The sequence below is a fragment of the Pholis gunnellus genome (genome assembly GCF_910591455.1).
Source record: "Pholis gunnellus genome assembly, chromosome: 14".
In the NCBI taxonomy this organism is placed as follows: Eukaryota; Metazoa; Chordata; class Actinopteri; order Perciformes; family Pholidae; genus Pholis; species Pholis gunnellus.
Window position 1 is genome coordinate 22,209,053 of NC_136541.1, and position 16,259 is coordinate 22,225,311.

At 41.6% G+C, this 16,259-nt stretch overlaps 1 protein-coding gene across 1 annotated transcript; it reads right to left on the reverse strand.

Annotated features, from left to right (window-relative positions):
• Positions 1-275: 275 nt before the first annotated feature.
• On the reverse strand, positions 276-15,513 carry LOC306706349 (polypyrimidine tract-binding protein 2-like). The gene is made up of 15 exons (XM_079173384.1): positions 15,466-15,513; positions 14,641-14,804; positions 14,428-14,499; positions 14,247-14,318; positions 13,985-14,143; positions 13,195-13,305; positions 12,589-12,757; positions 11,050-11,127; positions 10,464-10,576; positions 6,704-6,737; positions 4,503-4,595; positions 3,546-3,662; positions 3,288-3,387; positions 3,112-3,189; positions 276-3,023 (listed from the first exon to the last, which is right to left on the reverse strand). Exons 1-15 carry the CDS (start codon positions 15,494-15,496, stop codon positions 2,894-2,896), a joined length of 1,521 nt encoding a protein of 506 aa, XP_079029510.1. The 5' UTR covers positions 15,497-15,513; the 3' UTR covers positions 276-2,893.
• Positions 15,514-16,259: the final 746 nt, after the last annotated feature.

The window sequence follows — 16,259 nt, forward strand, 5'->3', positions numbered from 1 at the left end:
CGCTTTATGCGTTACAGTTTCCCGAACTGGTGTGTTTATGTCGGTGGAAACAAAGGAAAATAAACAAGCTTTCATTAAACAAACTGGTCGGTGAATATGTACCTCAAAGGTAATCTAGACGCCCCACGCTAGCGCGTCAACCAGGTCATTCCAGAGGGAACGACACCTCAGTGGCCTACAGAACAAGTCTGGGCTTCTTTAACATTAAGTTTAATGATGACACCACAACAAAAATTTTAATCTCCAACAGATCTGTAATTTTATTCCATATTGCAACATTTGAAAAACAAAAAGGCATTGATCTCCCATAATCAGGAGAGCCGGTTTCTTTGGTACCAGTGACACAGCATCACAGAATCACACAGCAGAGAGAACACATGATGTCTCACTGCTGGTTACGCTGTAGTTTTAAAGTGTTTTGGTTTTATGGTCCATATGTGCCGAAGTTGGACCTAAAACACATAAAAACACAGGCACCTATGAATATTCACAAAGTCTAACTGAAAAAGACAAAGCTTTTCTGTTAAATAACAAAGTGTGCTTTTAAAAAGTTCAGTAAAGGAGATACTGAAGTGTAAAAAAAAAATCAATGAGCCCTCTCAGTTTGTCTCTAAGTGATATAAAAATTAATTTACTATAAATAAATAATGCTCATTGTAAAGAAAATCTGACTATCTTTAAGGTTTCATACACAATTTTCAGGTGTTTGATTCACACAGTTAAGTTGCTTTTTTATTGAGCACAGATTCTTCTCATCTGTTCCAACCGGACCACAAAGACTGAACCTACAACTGTGTGAAGGTTCAGAAATCAGAGATTTGAAACACTTAAAGCTCTTTGAACAGGAGAAACCTGACTGCACAGACCAGATCAGCGCATCAGTGGAGAAACAAATCTGTGATCGTGCCCTCGTGGTGGGAACCAGCGGCCTGCTTTCATGTCTCAGCAGAAACGTAGACAGAACAGCTACAAGAGGGAGAAGTTGAGAGGAAGAAGTGAGAGCAGAGAGACAGAACTGAACAGAGTGAGAGAAGTTTTATTGACAGATTAAGATACAGATGAGAGCAGAGGCCTGAACCGAGACCGGACACGGACACACACACACACACACAAATACGTCTGGGCTCGTTGGTAGAAAAGACGTTTAATTTGGGCTGATCTGAAATTTTGCTGCAAAAAAAAAGAAAAACTGTAAGTAAAGAACCAGAGACGATAAAATAAAAAAATTCTTTGAAGAAGACCTCTGTTGCTTTCTGTGCATCTCTGCTTGATGAATCCGCTCATGTTAGACAAACAGAGGTCCACTTCTATCGAAGAAGAATTAAAGAATCACTTTCTACAACACAAGATCAACAGACTTCACCGGTAAAATAATACGTTTTAAGACAACAGATCAAATCAGACCACAGACTAAAGGCACATGTACTTTGGTCCCAACAGGCCTCCTCCCAAAATCAGAGACCAAGACCAGAATCACATGAAACCGTGTCCAAACAGACAGCATTAGCATGCATTCTGTGTATGTTTCATGTATGTGTGTGTGCACCTACTAACATCATGGTCTATAAAAGACTGGGATTTAAACTTTACAGGAACCTCTATTCTTTGATGAAAGCTTTGGATCCTCACTATTAGTGCATGTCAGCAATGTGTTGATGTCAATACTAGTAGAAAGGAAACATCCTCCTAGAAGTGGTACGATGCTGCTTTGAACCCGATCGTGTATACACGAAAGCTGAAAGCGTGCCAGTTAAGAAAAAACTGACTCTGAAATTTAGAAACTGCACGACAAGTAGTTCCCTTTAAAGGATTTCTGGATACTGAGGTCCTCAAAACGTAGTTCCATCTGGTATTTAAACTACATTTTAGAGTGCAGCAAAATGGTCAAATCTGCAAGCTGTTCTAGTGAAGGGGCGCCAACATGCCTACAAAGTATAAAAGTGGGTGCTGGTAATGTAAAACTGCTCATATTTACATTTAACTTGAACCTTTAGTAACAACCCCATATACTCCCTCATGCTTGTCGCTTGGGAAAATGCTTTAAAAAAAAAAATTTAAAAAAGTGCACAAATGAACATTTGGAGTGAACCAGCACTGAGAATGCGTGTCAGAACCAGCACACCGATGATGGCCGCCTACCAGAAAAATAGCGAGTCGGCACACGTTGGACGACATGGAGGTGATGAGTCCGTCATGATGGAGTTACTACCACAAAGAACGGTGAGCACGGACATCGGATGGGAGTTTGGGATCAAAACGACGTTTGATTGGGAACACTAAAGAATTGGTAGGTGGTTCAAGTAGCGACACGATGTACAGAGAAAAACAGATCACAGGAAGCAAAGCCTCAACTGGAAATTCAAAGAAAAAGTGACTACGACTATATCGACAGGTGGATAGGGCAATGCAATAAAAAAAACTGGTATTTCAAATGATAAAAGATTAAATTCAAAACTCTCCGCCGCTTTAAAGAGTGACAGCAGGCTTTGGTCAACAGTGTGCTCCTGTAGCCACGCCCACCCAGCAGTGATGTCACGCTGTACTTCTACATCACTGCAGCCAGGTGACAAGCTGAGCCACGGGAGATAAACAACACACTTTAGTTGCTCTTTAAGATGGTCACAGTCTGATGTATGTGCTGCTTCTACTGGTCAACAATATTTGCTCTGTGGATTTTGGATTTCTCTCAATATTTTACCTGAAATACTTGAACATTTCTAATGTGTTACGTTGCGTTTGAAGCTTTTGGACATCAAAGCACATTTCACTGATACAATATTGTACTGTCAAATTAAAGGGTCGGGAAAAGCGCAGAGGAGGTTTAAGAGACGACAAATGGTAGTGACTTCCTCGCTCGTCATAGATCTTAAGGTTTAGGAGTCAGCTGTGGGGCTCAGATGGTAGACTTTGAAAAGGAAACTTTCAGGTGGTGATTCCCTCCCATGTCGTAGTTGTGAAGTTCCATCAGAGTCTGGATGGCCTCCTCCGCTGACGTCATCTGGATCAGGGCCATCTTACGGTCCCTGGTGAGCAAAGAGACAAACTGTGTGACAAACAAAGAGTGCACTGCCTGGTGTGTCCAAAAGAACGTCACAGTGAAGTGCTTCTTACTGGAAGAACTTGAAGGCCTTGACGGTTCCTCCACTGTTGGAGAACAGAAGACGTAGATCATCCTCTCCAACTGCATCCCTGGACATCCAAAAACAAGCTGTTAAAGGTCTTGAAGCAGAGTAGCATGAAGCCAAAGTGATCGGACTGATTTGATGTGCGTGTAGTGGATGTACTACCGGACGTTGGAGAGGTGAAGAGTTGCAGAGGGAGGAAAGATGTTCTGGAAGTTTTTGGATCCCGGCTTCTTAAAGCGATGGAGTGGCGAGCCAGAAAAATCTGTTCAACAAAAAAAAGAAAACATAAGTATACACACACATATATTTATTTATATACTGTACAGGTGCGCCTGGTTGCCCTCGTCTGATGAGCATTTTGTCTCTTAACTCAAACTCCAGTCTTACATCTCGGGTTGCTAGGTGTTGAAAAACTCTTACCTTTAGTGAGCAGTTGGTCATCCAATCCTTCTCTGGGCAGAGCCACAGTCTGATGTTTAGACAGAGTCACTCTCATCACTTTACCAAACACCTTTTGACCATTCAAGTGGCTCATTGCTGCGAGTGAGCAAAGATAGAAACATGGAATGAGTGTAAAAGACGTTTTCTGATACATCAATCACATGCATGAAATTGCTTTGTGGTAAGAAATGGATTGAGGAAGTGACCGATGCTAGTGGTTTTCAACAAGCAAACCTTGAAATTAAAGGGATAGTTGACATTTCTTTGGAGTGGGATAGGATGATGTACTATAGTTAGAGTATTACTTTGTTTTAAAGGGAAACTGATGGAGGTAGTGGTAGACCAACAACTCCTGTGTTCTTCGAAGGTTAGAGAGCTGCTTTAGTTCCCCGTCAGAAAGGCTGACTGACGCAAGATAGAGTTGTAAAAATATTCTAAATAAAGGGTACACTTAAACTGATAGACATTTTTTTATGTGTCTAAAATACGTCCACAGGAGTACATTACTTTGCTCCTGTGCTGGTTCTCCTGTCTGTTTCTACTAACTGTAGTAAAACACTGACTATGGAGAAGAACCTCATACAACCCAAACTATCCCTTTAAGATAGTCTACGGTGCTAATTGAGATTAGGGCACTGAGTTGTAATGAGCTGCACAGTGACTACACACAAAACGTGTCTCTAAAGCAAACTCATTTACAGTGAGGTGGAAACTGAAATGTTGATTAGAGTGCACGGCCTCTCAATTGAAAAGCAAACTGAAATCTTTTAGGGGGGAAAAAAATAAATAAACTTACAATAACCTGGTTAAAAAAAAATCATGCGATTAAATCGTGATTACAAATTGTAATCGTTGCCCAGCACCAATATAAATATATAAATAATCCTATTTTGCAGGCCAATACTAGTGACCGATAACGCTACTGTATAAACTCACCCAGCTGAGCCTGGTTGCCATCGGACAACTGTATCAGGGCACTGTCCTTTTTGTTGTAGAGGATCTTCACCCTCTGGACGTCACCATAGACTCCTGAAGGTAGAGAGAGAGCGAGAGAGGCAGACCAAGAGAGGGAGAGAGAGAGAGAGAGAGAGCGAGAGAGGCAGACCAAGAGAGGGAGAGAGAGAGAGAGAGAGCGAGAGAGAGCAGGGTGGAGCAGAAGATGAGGACAGAACAGACAGAGCAGGAGAGATGGAGCCGACCAAGATAAAAAAGGAGAGGTGTGAAGGATGGAAGGAATAAAGTTAGTGCAAGAAAGACAAACGAAAAGAAACGATGGAATCTTCCCATTTCACTTCCACTAGAAACTCAATCAAACCCTTCTGTATACCGAGTGGTTTAATCTGTCAACCAGCGAGACACATCAGCTGAGCTTGACCATTGACATACACCTGAAAGTGGGGATTCACAAATCCAGCTTGAAAACTGGTGATTATAAATGTACTACCATGAATGGACAGTGTGAGAAAAACAACTTTTAAAACACATGCACTAACCTAAGAAAGGATATGTTGTACAGTGAAACATGTGCAGTAAATGCAGAAAGAAGACCTGAACAAAAATTAAGTTCTTTTTAGGCCTTTTATGCAGATCAATTTAGACATTTTAAAAGATCTGTGGAGCTGAGCTAAAACTGGTCCAAGTGTAAGGAATAAATATTGTAATACTGCTGGCTGGTAGACGGTCTAATGTGACCAATGAGAAGGTGAACTTAGACTGCACTTGATTGGTACAAAATCTGGAGAAAAAGGCAAAGAGAGTCTTAGTGAGAACACTGGACAGTCATGACCAACTTAAGCAATAAAGTGGTGAGAACATAAACACTGCAATAATCCATAGAGACTCCAGAATAAACAGTCCACTCCCATAAACAGTCCACTCCCAGAGAAGAGTGTTATTAGAGAGCGGCATTTTCTTCTAGCATTTTAGGCCAAGCTGAGTTTTAGTTACAGCACTTATGGAATTAAACGCCAGGATTAAATATTTTCTATCTTGCTTTTTGCAATTACAAAATATGAGCGAAATGAGAAACAAGAGTTTTTTTTTGCATCGTAGATTAGCAATTTGGGTGTTTGCCAATTGACCCATCGCCAAGTCCCGCCCTCAAACGCAGACTGGCCAATGGTGGCGTAGCTACGGCCAGCTTTTCTCAGGGTCTGACAACTATCCAGCTCAGTAATAGCTCCATTGACTCATCAAAGGAGTTTCTTCATCTTCAGGCTGCTTTATAGATTTGGAGCTCGTCGTGGTTAAACGTGTGATAGTGATACTCGTTACACTGAGAGGGTGGAAGGAGATACATGTCTCTAAAACGTTACGTTTCTAAGTAAAAACCTGTGAAGCTAACATTAGCAGAGTACGTTAGCACATCATTAACTAGCATTAGCACTTCTATGCTACGCTAGCTACTGAATGTATACACATGCTGCTTTAGCTTTTTAATGGTTGTAACAGTGAATAAAGAGGAACAGAGTTGTTCCTTCATTTCTTTGTTCTGTCTGGATCACCAGGTGATTTTTACACTGATCTGTAGCTTTAGCTTCCATCTTTAGCTTCTAGTTTTCACTGCCAATTCAGTTTGACATCCTGGAAATATCCTTAAAAACACATGTTGTAGACCCTTCTGTCTGCAGCCACAGATATGTATTCAGGGAGTGCAGTTAGTGACAGTGTGGGCTCCATGGTAGCTCTGACAGCTTGACGGAGTACCACCCTACTCCTTCCCTACTCTAATGACGTATCATGCTGTGCTAATTATTGTTTCACATTCAACATGTTTTCAGTGTCGTTATATTTGCAGTTCGTATTGTGGAGCAGCTGCAGGAGGTGCTGGCTTGGTAGTCACAAACCTCAGTGTTTATTAGATTTGGAGGTTTCACGTCACATTTTCGTATGAGCATGACATCACATGAATGATTTTGGTGTCTTTGTTCTCATCAGTTTAGAGATAAGATGACCAAACAGACAATCCCAGACTCACTTCTCATTCAAAGTAGAGACAGTTGCGTACAATATAAGAGGGAGGCTTGTAGATGCACGGATAAGGAGGAATAGCGTGTCCACGACATCACTGAGGAAAGTGAACAAAATTGGATTAACAGAGAGAGATATACAGATAGAATAGTAGAGGTTGAACATACCGAAGAGGGTAAAGAGACTTTGAGGCGTGACCATCTTTAGAGAGAGAGACCGCAGAGCAGAGGACAGGAAGAGGAGGAGCAGAGGAGGAGGAAGAGGAGAGACGAAGGTAGAGATCAGACCGCCCAGCGTTGGACGAGGGGGGAGGTGGTGGTTTCCATGGTGATGAGGGGTGGAGCAAAGATGGAGGGCATGGGGAGAGGTTTGGGGAGAGGGTCAAAACGGAAAACCCAAAATCGGGTAGACCAGAGTAAGACAAGTGAACAGAGGAAAGGAGGTGGAACCAAAATTGGGTAAACGTACATGATGGGGGAGGGGGAGGGGTTTAAGGGGAGTGTATAACATTAAAGGGCGTTTGGCCGAATGGAGAGAAAATAAACGTGTTAAGGGAGGAGCAGAGGAGGGGAAGATAGGAGGCGGGGAAGGGAGAAAGGAGGAGAGGAGGACAAAAACCAAAGCAGAGGTCAGTAAACAGAGCATCAGTGGAACATCAACGGAGTCGGAATGATTCACACACACACACCTTCCAGTTCTGTTATCGCACGCACATTCCCTGCTGGATGCGTTTATCAGTGAGGAGAAGAACAGATGGGACGAAGGTAAAAAATAATAAATAATGAATAAAGCATGAAATAAAGAGAATGAAAGGGATTGGCAGGAGATATCAAACCAAAAGGGGGCAGAGCCATGAAGCAGATGGCCAACCGGATCCCATGAAGTTACCGGTACCAGAAGGACGGCTGACTATGACCGACAGAGACACGTGTAGAGGAACTGTATATACAAACAACGCAACTTCAATTTTAAAAAAAGGAGATATCTTCATTGTTTTCAAGGTAGAAAATCCTCAACTAATCTCACTACTAATAATGGAACAAGGGTCCGGTTGACATATTTATTTTGGTTCAGCAGGATGACCAGCATCCCACAGGAGACCTGTATCGTCAATATTGAGATCACGATTATTCATACATTTTAGGGACAACATCTTTTTATTGCACTTTCATGTTTAAATGAACAAGAACACTGCTTCCACTTCCATTGTTGTGCTACATTCTGGCTAACGTACACATCTTTGCATCAGACTGGTCCTTATCACAGTGCATCTCATAGAAGGAAAATATAAATAAAATACTATCAACACTTTTTACCCAAAATTAAACAACAGAGCACTGCTTTCACTTCCATGTTGTGCTACATTCCAGCTAATGTACACGTCTTTGCATCAAAATAAAACTTATACGGTTCTTATTCACCTGAAGCAAAATATAAATAAAATTTAGAAACACCAGCCTGTCGACATTTTTTGGCTTGAGAGATGAGCTCCTGTCTCTACTCAAATACTAATACCGGAGTCGACTGCAGACAGAACTTGTTTTGAGGCTGCTGCTGCAGGGTGCGCGCATGACACCTCCCATCTCGTTCTCCCCCTGGTGGTCGGCTGACTGTTAGTTGAGGAAGCGCTTGATTTGATATGTAGCAGAGCACGCATTTTAAACGTCAATATCGCTGACGATCATGCTCGTTTAATTGTGGCAGCCAAAATCGTGATCACGATTAAAATTCGATTAATTGTGCAGCCCTACTTTGAATTTGACGCTCGCTATACTAAGTTACCAGAGTCCACGACGGATAAAGGTTTCAGTTTGTGACATGTCACACTGCCTCAAAATCATATCTGGACGTCCAAGATTCTTCACCTTGAAGTTTGGAGCAATTCTAAGATCATTTCCACGCCACATATTAAAATACAGCACATGATGTCATAGAATCCATCATCACTGGCAGATGTTTTATATTAACACGTTTGAGACAAGGAAACTGTGTCATTTCTTTGTCACTGGAACAGAGAATCCATGACAGGATTTCAGCACATGTTGTAACCATCATCAGGGTTAGCAGCAGGCAGCCATGTTCTGTTTGGTAGCTAGCTAGTTAAATAGGAAGTAGCATTAGCTATCTAGGATAGTCTGAGATGCTGGTGTGCTGTTCCTCTGTCTTATAAGTGTGTATTGTTTTTATAAAACAGATTCAGATAGTGACTGCATGTTTTCTGTGTGTATATATATATATATTCGTTTTTAAATGGCCGTTGTTCCTCATTAAACCTCTAAACAGTAAGAAAGGTTAGTCTCAGCTACCTGGAAACAGTGTACTGCCTGAAACACATTAAAATCCGACCATGGATGTTAATCTGTCCATTTGATGACACAGTTGAGAAAGTGACTGGAAAACTATCCCCTGGACTCACAACATGAAGAATGGCCACACCACACTCAACCACTATGGAGCCACTGGTATGCATTGAGCACACCCCCAGTGTGTGCAGGAGCTGTGCTGATTGGTCACCGGAGAGAACAGCGTGCTGCACCGAGACTTTACCAGAAGAGTGAAAACCACCACTCCACCACGGAGTCCCTCTCAAACAGGGAGAGGGACAAAGACAGAGAGATGGAACACACACAAACAGATACTGTAGGAGAGGTACAGATGAAAGAGTAGGTGCACATTCAGAGTTAGAGAAGAAACTGAACTCTAAGGTAATACAAGTATGTACGTGTTCAGTTCAGAGAAAACCGCACAGCTTTGGAAACAGAACAGGTCTCATATAAAGACATAATGTAGCCTACAGTTAGCCTCTGTGACAGTCCATGAAGAACAAAACTCTCACACGATATATTTTGTTATGTAACATCATGAAAGAAGAAGTTCAGCATGATACAATTAACAGTGATGGCAGTCTACTGAATCCATCTGAGAAAGTTCTTCATAACACGGGCAATTTGTAGTGCTTGCCAAGTTCCAATAGGGTGTATCATCTATCAATCATTTGCAGTAAAATGTCACCGCGTGGGTGACTTTACAACACGCATACACTCCGTTTGTAACACACAGCAGCTCTCCTCCTCCTCCTCAAGTAAAATATGTTATCAGTGCATTGGCTCATAAGCAGTCCAGTGGAGTTTTTGATGGGACAGAGGACAGAGCAGGGTAGATGGTCAGCTTGGGCGCTTCCACTTTGTTCTGTTTCCTTTGCAGAAAAAAACGCTCGCTTCTCCAATTTGCTGAATACGCCATGCAAGTGCACCTGGCTTTTCACAGGAATGGGAGAGGACACTCCGATTGCTTCAGTTCATGCTACGCCCAAAACACATCTATGAAGAGACAACCCATTTGCCCATTGCACCTTACATTGCACCCAGATTACACACCATTCAACTAGCAAAAGTGGAGTTGGACGTGGATTAAAAGCACCCTTATGGTTTAAGATTATCTATTATACTCAGACCCAGTATTATATATGACCCCCTATGAATCTATCATAATTACAAAACACAGACTATATGTGGCTCAAAGAGTGGAGCTGGTCTCCAGTCTGTACGTTGATGCGTCCTTGGACAAGATACTGAAAAGCCAAAGCTCCTGAAGGCTGTACCATCGGTGTGTGAGTGTGCATGAGCATTTAGATTAGATCCTAACGAGCAGACACCTTGCGAGGCAGACTTGCCATTAATGTATGAATGTGTGCGCGACTGGGTAAATGTTGACATGTGGTGCTGAGGACTAGAAAGTCCATTTCCCATATCTAGGTGGAAGATAAATCACGCTGTGAAGCTTAGCACACAAACAGCCACACACAGGAATACACACTACTATCAACTCCAGAAAATCACCCAATGGTGTCTGTTAAATAGTAAATACAATGAGTGACTCAGAGCAGAGACACATACTCATTCACAGTTATGCGTATGGCTAGTGTACCTCTTCATTCAGGTTGGATGCCAGCAGGACTCCTGACACTCCGGACCCAGACAGAGCGACGCGGCCGGCGGCTGCTGCCGCTGCTGCTGCAGCACTCAGAGGACTGATGGCTCCTGTTAGGGAAGAAGAGACCATGAACAGGTCAGAGTCATGTCACATGTAATACAGCAGCAGAAAAGTACACTCAAACATTTAACACTGAAAAGACAAACACACTTGTTAATGTGCAACAATGAAAAACAGGATTACTCCCTTCTTCAGTAGATTTAGGTCAACAGAAATAGAATGCAAACGGCTGTCTAACAACTACCCCAGAGTGCTACGACACTAAAACGCATCGTATGGATTAAAATACACATTACTACAAAAGCTACTACAGTAATGAACATGATCTACACTGATTGTAATGTAGAAGACATTATTCCACCACAAGTAGTTTGAGCATGGCGTTTACCTTATTGAGCTTGAACATCAACCAACCTGAAGCCATTGAGATAAAACATACTTTCCAGCCCAAGCACATTCAGACAACCATGACAGGACAAGAGAGAGGACAGCAGACAGAGTGATGGAAAAAGATCAGTACCTCCACCCTGCGACAGGGAGAGAGAAGATGAGTAGCCTCCTCCACTAGAGTAGGAAGCTAGCGCTCCGGATGGGGTACCTGCAAGACAAGGACAAGACTTATCTAACCTCAAACCAAACAGTACAATTATCACAAGAAGACAAACCAGCCAGTCAGTCAATGTTAAAAATATAACAGTATTATAGCATAAGGAGTAAATACTGGTTCTGTAGTCAAACATCTTTAGAATATTGTTTAAACCCAGAAAATATGACAGAATATGTAAATTACATTGATACACCACCCAGCAAGAGCATTATCCACCGACGCAGCATACAGTAATCCAGACAGATTCTAAATACGTCCCAAACATATGTGCTTTCACTTTCATGTTGCTAAATAAAAATAGGCTCAGCACAGCAAGGGAGAGGAGGAGATCGGCTTTTAACCTCTCCATGAACCCTTCTCTGCAGAGGGCCATTGTGGTCACAGGGGGGATATTTATTAAGAGGGGAAATACAGGACTCATACACCACCATCCATCTTTAGAGGCAGGCTTCTGTCCCCATGGATACTGATGGATGCTTCATTCACTGCTGTGTCATGTTTTGTGTTAAGATGCTGAGTCCACTTGAAACACGCTGTCAGTCGTATCACTGCACTACTTTTTTAGCTGCGTTATTGTACACAGGGCAACGCAGGAACCGAGTCTGGCCTCCAAATGACCTCATCACAGCCTGCGTTGAAGACAGAATGGTGAAACAGGAAGCAGCGAGACACCTGTCTGTCTGCAATAACGCTCTGAGCTCCGGTGTCGACCGTCAGTGAAGTCCCGGATACAGCTGACAGTACTGTGGTGTGCCAAGATTTAAAAAGCTGACCAGGACTTCTTCTCTCATTGTTTGGAAATCACCAATGTCAAATAACGAACAAAGGCATTAAAACGTGGTTACAAAGCCAGAGCTACACGTGCGTTTAACTACGTGTTTGTGTGTGGATGATGGCTGACGTGGATATCCTGCATCCACGTCCCTTAGAAATGAACGCTCTGCATTCACAATATGCAATGAGCACAAGAACGGTAGGGGCCGGTGATGGGACAGGCTCAGGGGTCAGTAGGCCCGCCAGCAGCGACCACAATGCCAGAGAGTTTTGCAGACAGGTTAAAAGACTACGGCCGCAATTACCCGCATCTGTACAATATGCTCGACAAAATAGCTAGCGACCGATCAGTACCATTTTAGAGGGCGAAAACTAAATGGAAACAAGTCGGAGACCGCTACGTCTGTGCACACATCTAACTTCTGACTAACACAGAAAAGCTGCAATCAGAATGTTTCACTCAGCTGGCTGGGAATGTATATATATATGTATATATATATATATATATATATACATATATATATATATATATATATAGAGTAAGTAAGAGCATGAAACAATGTACCACAAATGCATTACAAATTAATATACCAAAGCTTCTGTGCTGCTTATACTCTCTAACTACTAGAGGAGAAAAGTCTTTGTAGTATTTCTGCTCAGAGACAGAGGTGCATTTACCCAATAAAGAATGATCCTTGTTGACCGACTCTCCGTCCCCGGTAGGGAGGTCGGGTCTGGTGTAATCTCGACTCTTGTCGTTGTTGTATTTGACGTTGAGGTTGACCAGTTTACTGAAGTCTATCCGCAGAGTACAGCATGAATTATAGATGTTCTGTCCATCCAAAGACTGGAGTAGAGGTAGTGGAAGAGGGAGAAAGAATCATAATTCAATAATCGGATAATGACAAAGATTCATACTAAGAAGGACATCTGACAGTTATGAATCAGCCAGGCTGATGTATTGGTCCAGCTGTACTGCAGAGCATGTTAAAGGGCTGAAAGGTTAGATGTGAACTGCCTGGTTTGAATGTTAGGCACCAGCAGGCAGAATGAAGACTTCTGTTAAATCACTGAGATTCAACCTGAAAAGTGATTCATTTTACATATGAGTGAACCACCAACACTGGACATGTACTTAGAGTGGCCACGAGTCCATCAAAACCTGTTACTGCATCGTAAAAATCTAAATCTGTTGTTTAGCCATTTAACAAGGGATTTTAATATAAAAAAGGAATTAAGGTTGCTGATGTGATGGCCAGACTTTTCACATGCGTGGGATCCTACCAGTTTAGCCTGCTGAGCATTGACGGGGTCGCTGAACTGCAGAAGAGCCTGGAACTGGTTGTTCTTGGTGAAGGTTATAATCTTCATTACGGTCCCGAACTTACTGAAGATCTGGAAGAATCAAAACATTCATAGAGAATAACTAGGAAACATGACCATGCTTGATTTAAATAACAAATCTCATTTCCAACATTCACATTGCTATGCAGACACTAGGGCTGTACCAAGAAGGTCAAATCAGGCTACACTAATATCATAAGTATTATACTATTGATAGAATTAGATTCCAGTGGTGGATACGTAGGATTGTTTCTGACTGGATCCAAACACTTAAAATAACTTCAGAGCGTTTTAAAGTCAAAAAGTCAAAATCTAATGAAAGAACATGTAATCGTCCACAAGACAAATGATCTTATGAAATATTCTGCTTCAATCCATATTTGTTGGCGTTTAGCCGTCAATAACGGTCGAGCAGCAATCTAACAGCACCATAGATTACATTTATACAACCACAATAAGTATGTGATGATATCTGAAACTATGACAGACATACAGAAACCTCAATAGAACCGGATGAATAAAAATAAAGAAAAAAGCCCGAGCAGACACAGTCATTATCACAAGTCAACCAGTATGCGCTTTTAAAGGCTTCATGTGAGAGTAGATATCTTATCTCTTGTTTTGCTTTAACGATGCCGTTTGCTTTTTTTCAGACCAAACATTAGGGGAAATTAAAACTTGACTATTGGACTGTGTATGTGTATCATCCTGAATGGTGTTTGGGTTTTACCTGTTGTAGAACGTCCAGTGTCACAGGATAAAACATGTTGTCGATGATAATTCGCAGGACAGGGCTGGGGGGTGGAACTAGGTCCAACACTCCAGGGTCAGAGGATGGAGAGCTTCCATCCTGAACCGCTGACACTGCCTGCAACACCGCCTGGGCCCTCTGGGTGGAAAAGAAAAGATGCATCACGAATGGGAAGGCATCAAGTCCTACGTGAGTGTAACCCTGGTGTGGTTGAAGGACAGTGCTTGGTGGATTAGTATACCTGGTTCAGAGCCGAGTCTGTTTTCAGCTCCTTATGGTTGGAGTACTGGATGAAGACGGGAGTGTTTCTGACCTAAATAGAATACGATCCGAGGAATACACAGTTCAGTTAGTAGCACTCACAACATGAACAGAAATGATTATTAACGTGCAACAGGAATGGACACTGATGTATTTCAGACCTGTGGTGTGACAGCTGTGTAGTAGTTCACCATCGTAATGGCTGCTTCTTCTGTGCCCAACTCCAGGAACGCCTGCAAAAACACAGCAATAGTGAGCTCTCATAGATGACAAATAACCTCCAGGACAATGTGTCACTGTGTGGAAAAGACTGTTCTTGTTCCGTCTTCACGTCAACGTATTGGCTGGTGGTATGGAGTCTTGCTGTAGTTTACCTGGTTTTTCCCCTTCAGCATCAGTATATTGGTGACCTTTCCGAAGGGCAGGCCCAAGGCAATGACTTCAGTCTCTGACACTTCATTGGGAAGTTTCCTGATGTGGAGAACTCTAGAGGGAGGCGATTCGTCCAGTCGCTGTTTCTTACTGTCACTGCCGTTCGCTGAACATGAACACAAATAATCATATGGCACCATGACTGTAGAATAAAGCTGAAGTCAGAGTACAGCACAAGCGTAAATACTAAAATGAATGATGACTAAGCTCCAATTAGCTGCTTCACTTCCAGAACCCTGGTATTGTGCATGCTGGCTCACTGTCACCATCATGGCTCACTGGGACACTCGAGTAGAACAGAGCCATCATTAATGTTGTTAGTAACACATGCTTTTACTGCTATGACCAGTGTGCTGTGAAAATGGCCTTCAAGTGGATAATTATATCTGTCGACAGAATAATCTTAATATTTTTGACTATTTGATAATTTATTAGATTTTTCATGTGATCTAAGTTGTACTGTTAGATACTTGCCCAAATTATGATCGGACCAGATTTCAAGACTTTAGACCAATCAGAACAAATGTGACATTTTTCCTTATCATATTAAATATTATTATTTACCCATACACAAATGGGTAAATGCAGAAAATAATAGTTTGAAGCCCTCTAAATGTAATTTGTAAACCCATTTTATTAAAATGTGTTAAAAATGTTTTTTCCTCAAAACTAAGTTCTTCATTCAGTATATTGTTGTTTCTACTAAAAAGCACAGCTCTTGGTCTTTTTCACCATTCCAGTCCATTTGTGACCATGTTGGTGCTTACCGGTCAAAGGGGTGGGGCTGCTACTGTACATGTTGAGCTCATCTGAGCCTCTCTGGAAAAACAAGAAAAAGGAAAAGAAATGTAACTTTTATTTACATCCCAACGTCTGACGAATTCCAAAAATATTACTATAATAGGCAGAGTAACAAAAATAATAAACATTCATCAAACATTGGTACGGTATAATCACTGTCTGCCTTACTGAACAAAATGTATAATACAACATTACTGTAATGGCTTTACATTTATCTCAATGAAATTACACCATCTGTCATTGAACACAAAGGATAACATACATCTTTATAGTATGTCATCTCGTTACATCACAGCCAACACTAATACAAAAAAAAAAGGTATTGAATCTATCCACCCGCCCCTATACTAAAAATCTAAAATCCAATGACATCCAGTCAATTTATGAACAAAATCATGTAGACCTAGTAAATGAAAGTGTGTTCTAAAGTAAAAAGTAAATGTACTTGCCTTCACACCAACTGCAACATCACTGTCAACGGAGAAAAAACAACAGCAAATAATGTTACTTCAAATCCTCAAGGAAAAGCAACCTCTGAATTCAAAGTAAAGGGGAGCCTGCTGCGGTTATCCTGGATGATGGTGTTGTAGCATTTATTACTTTTAACCTTTTACCTGTGTGTTAATTACTTTTAACTGTGTAACAGTTTCACAAAGTAAGAGGAAAAATCATGCAATAAAAGGGGTTGAAATATTATCGTTTTTAAAACTCCTAGCTCTTAATGTATAGAGAAGCTCATGCAGCCATGGAACAGTTGTAC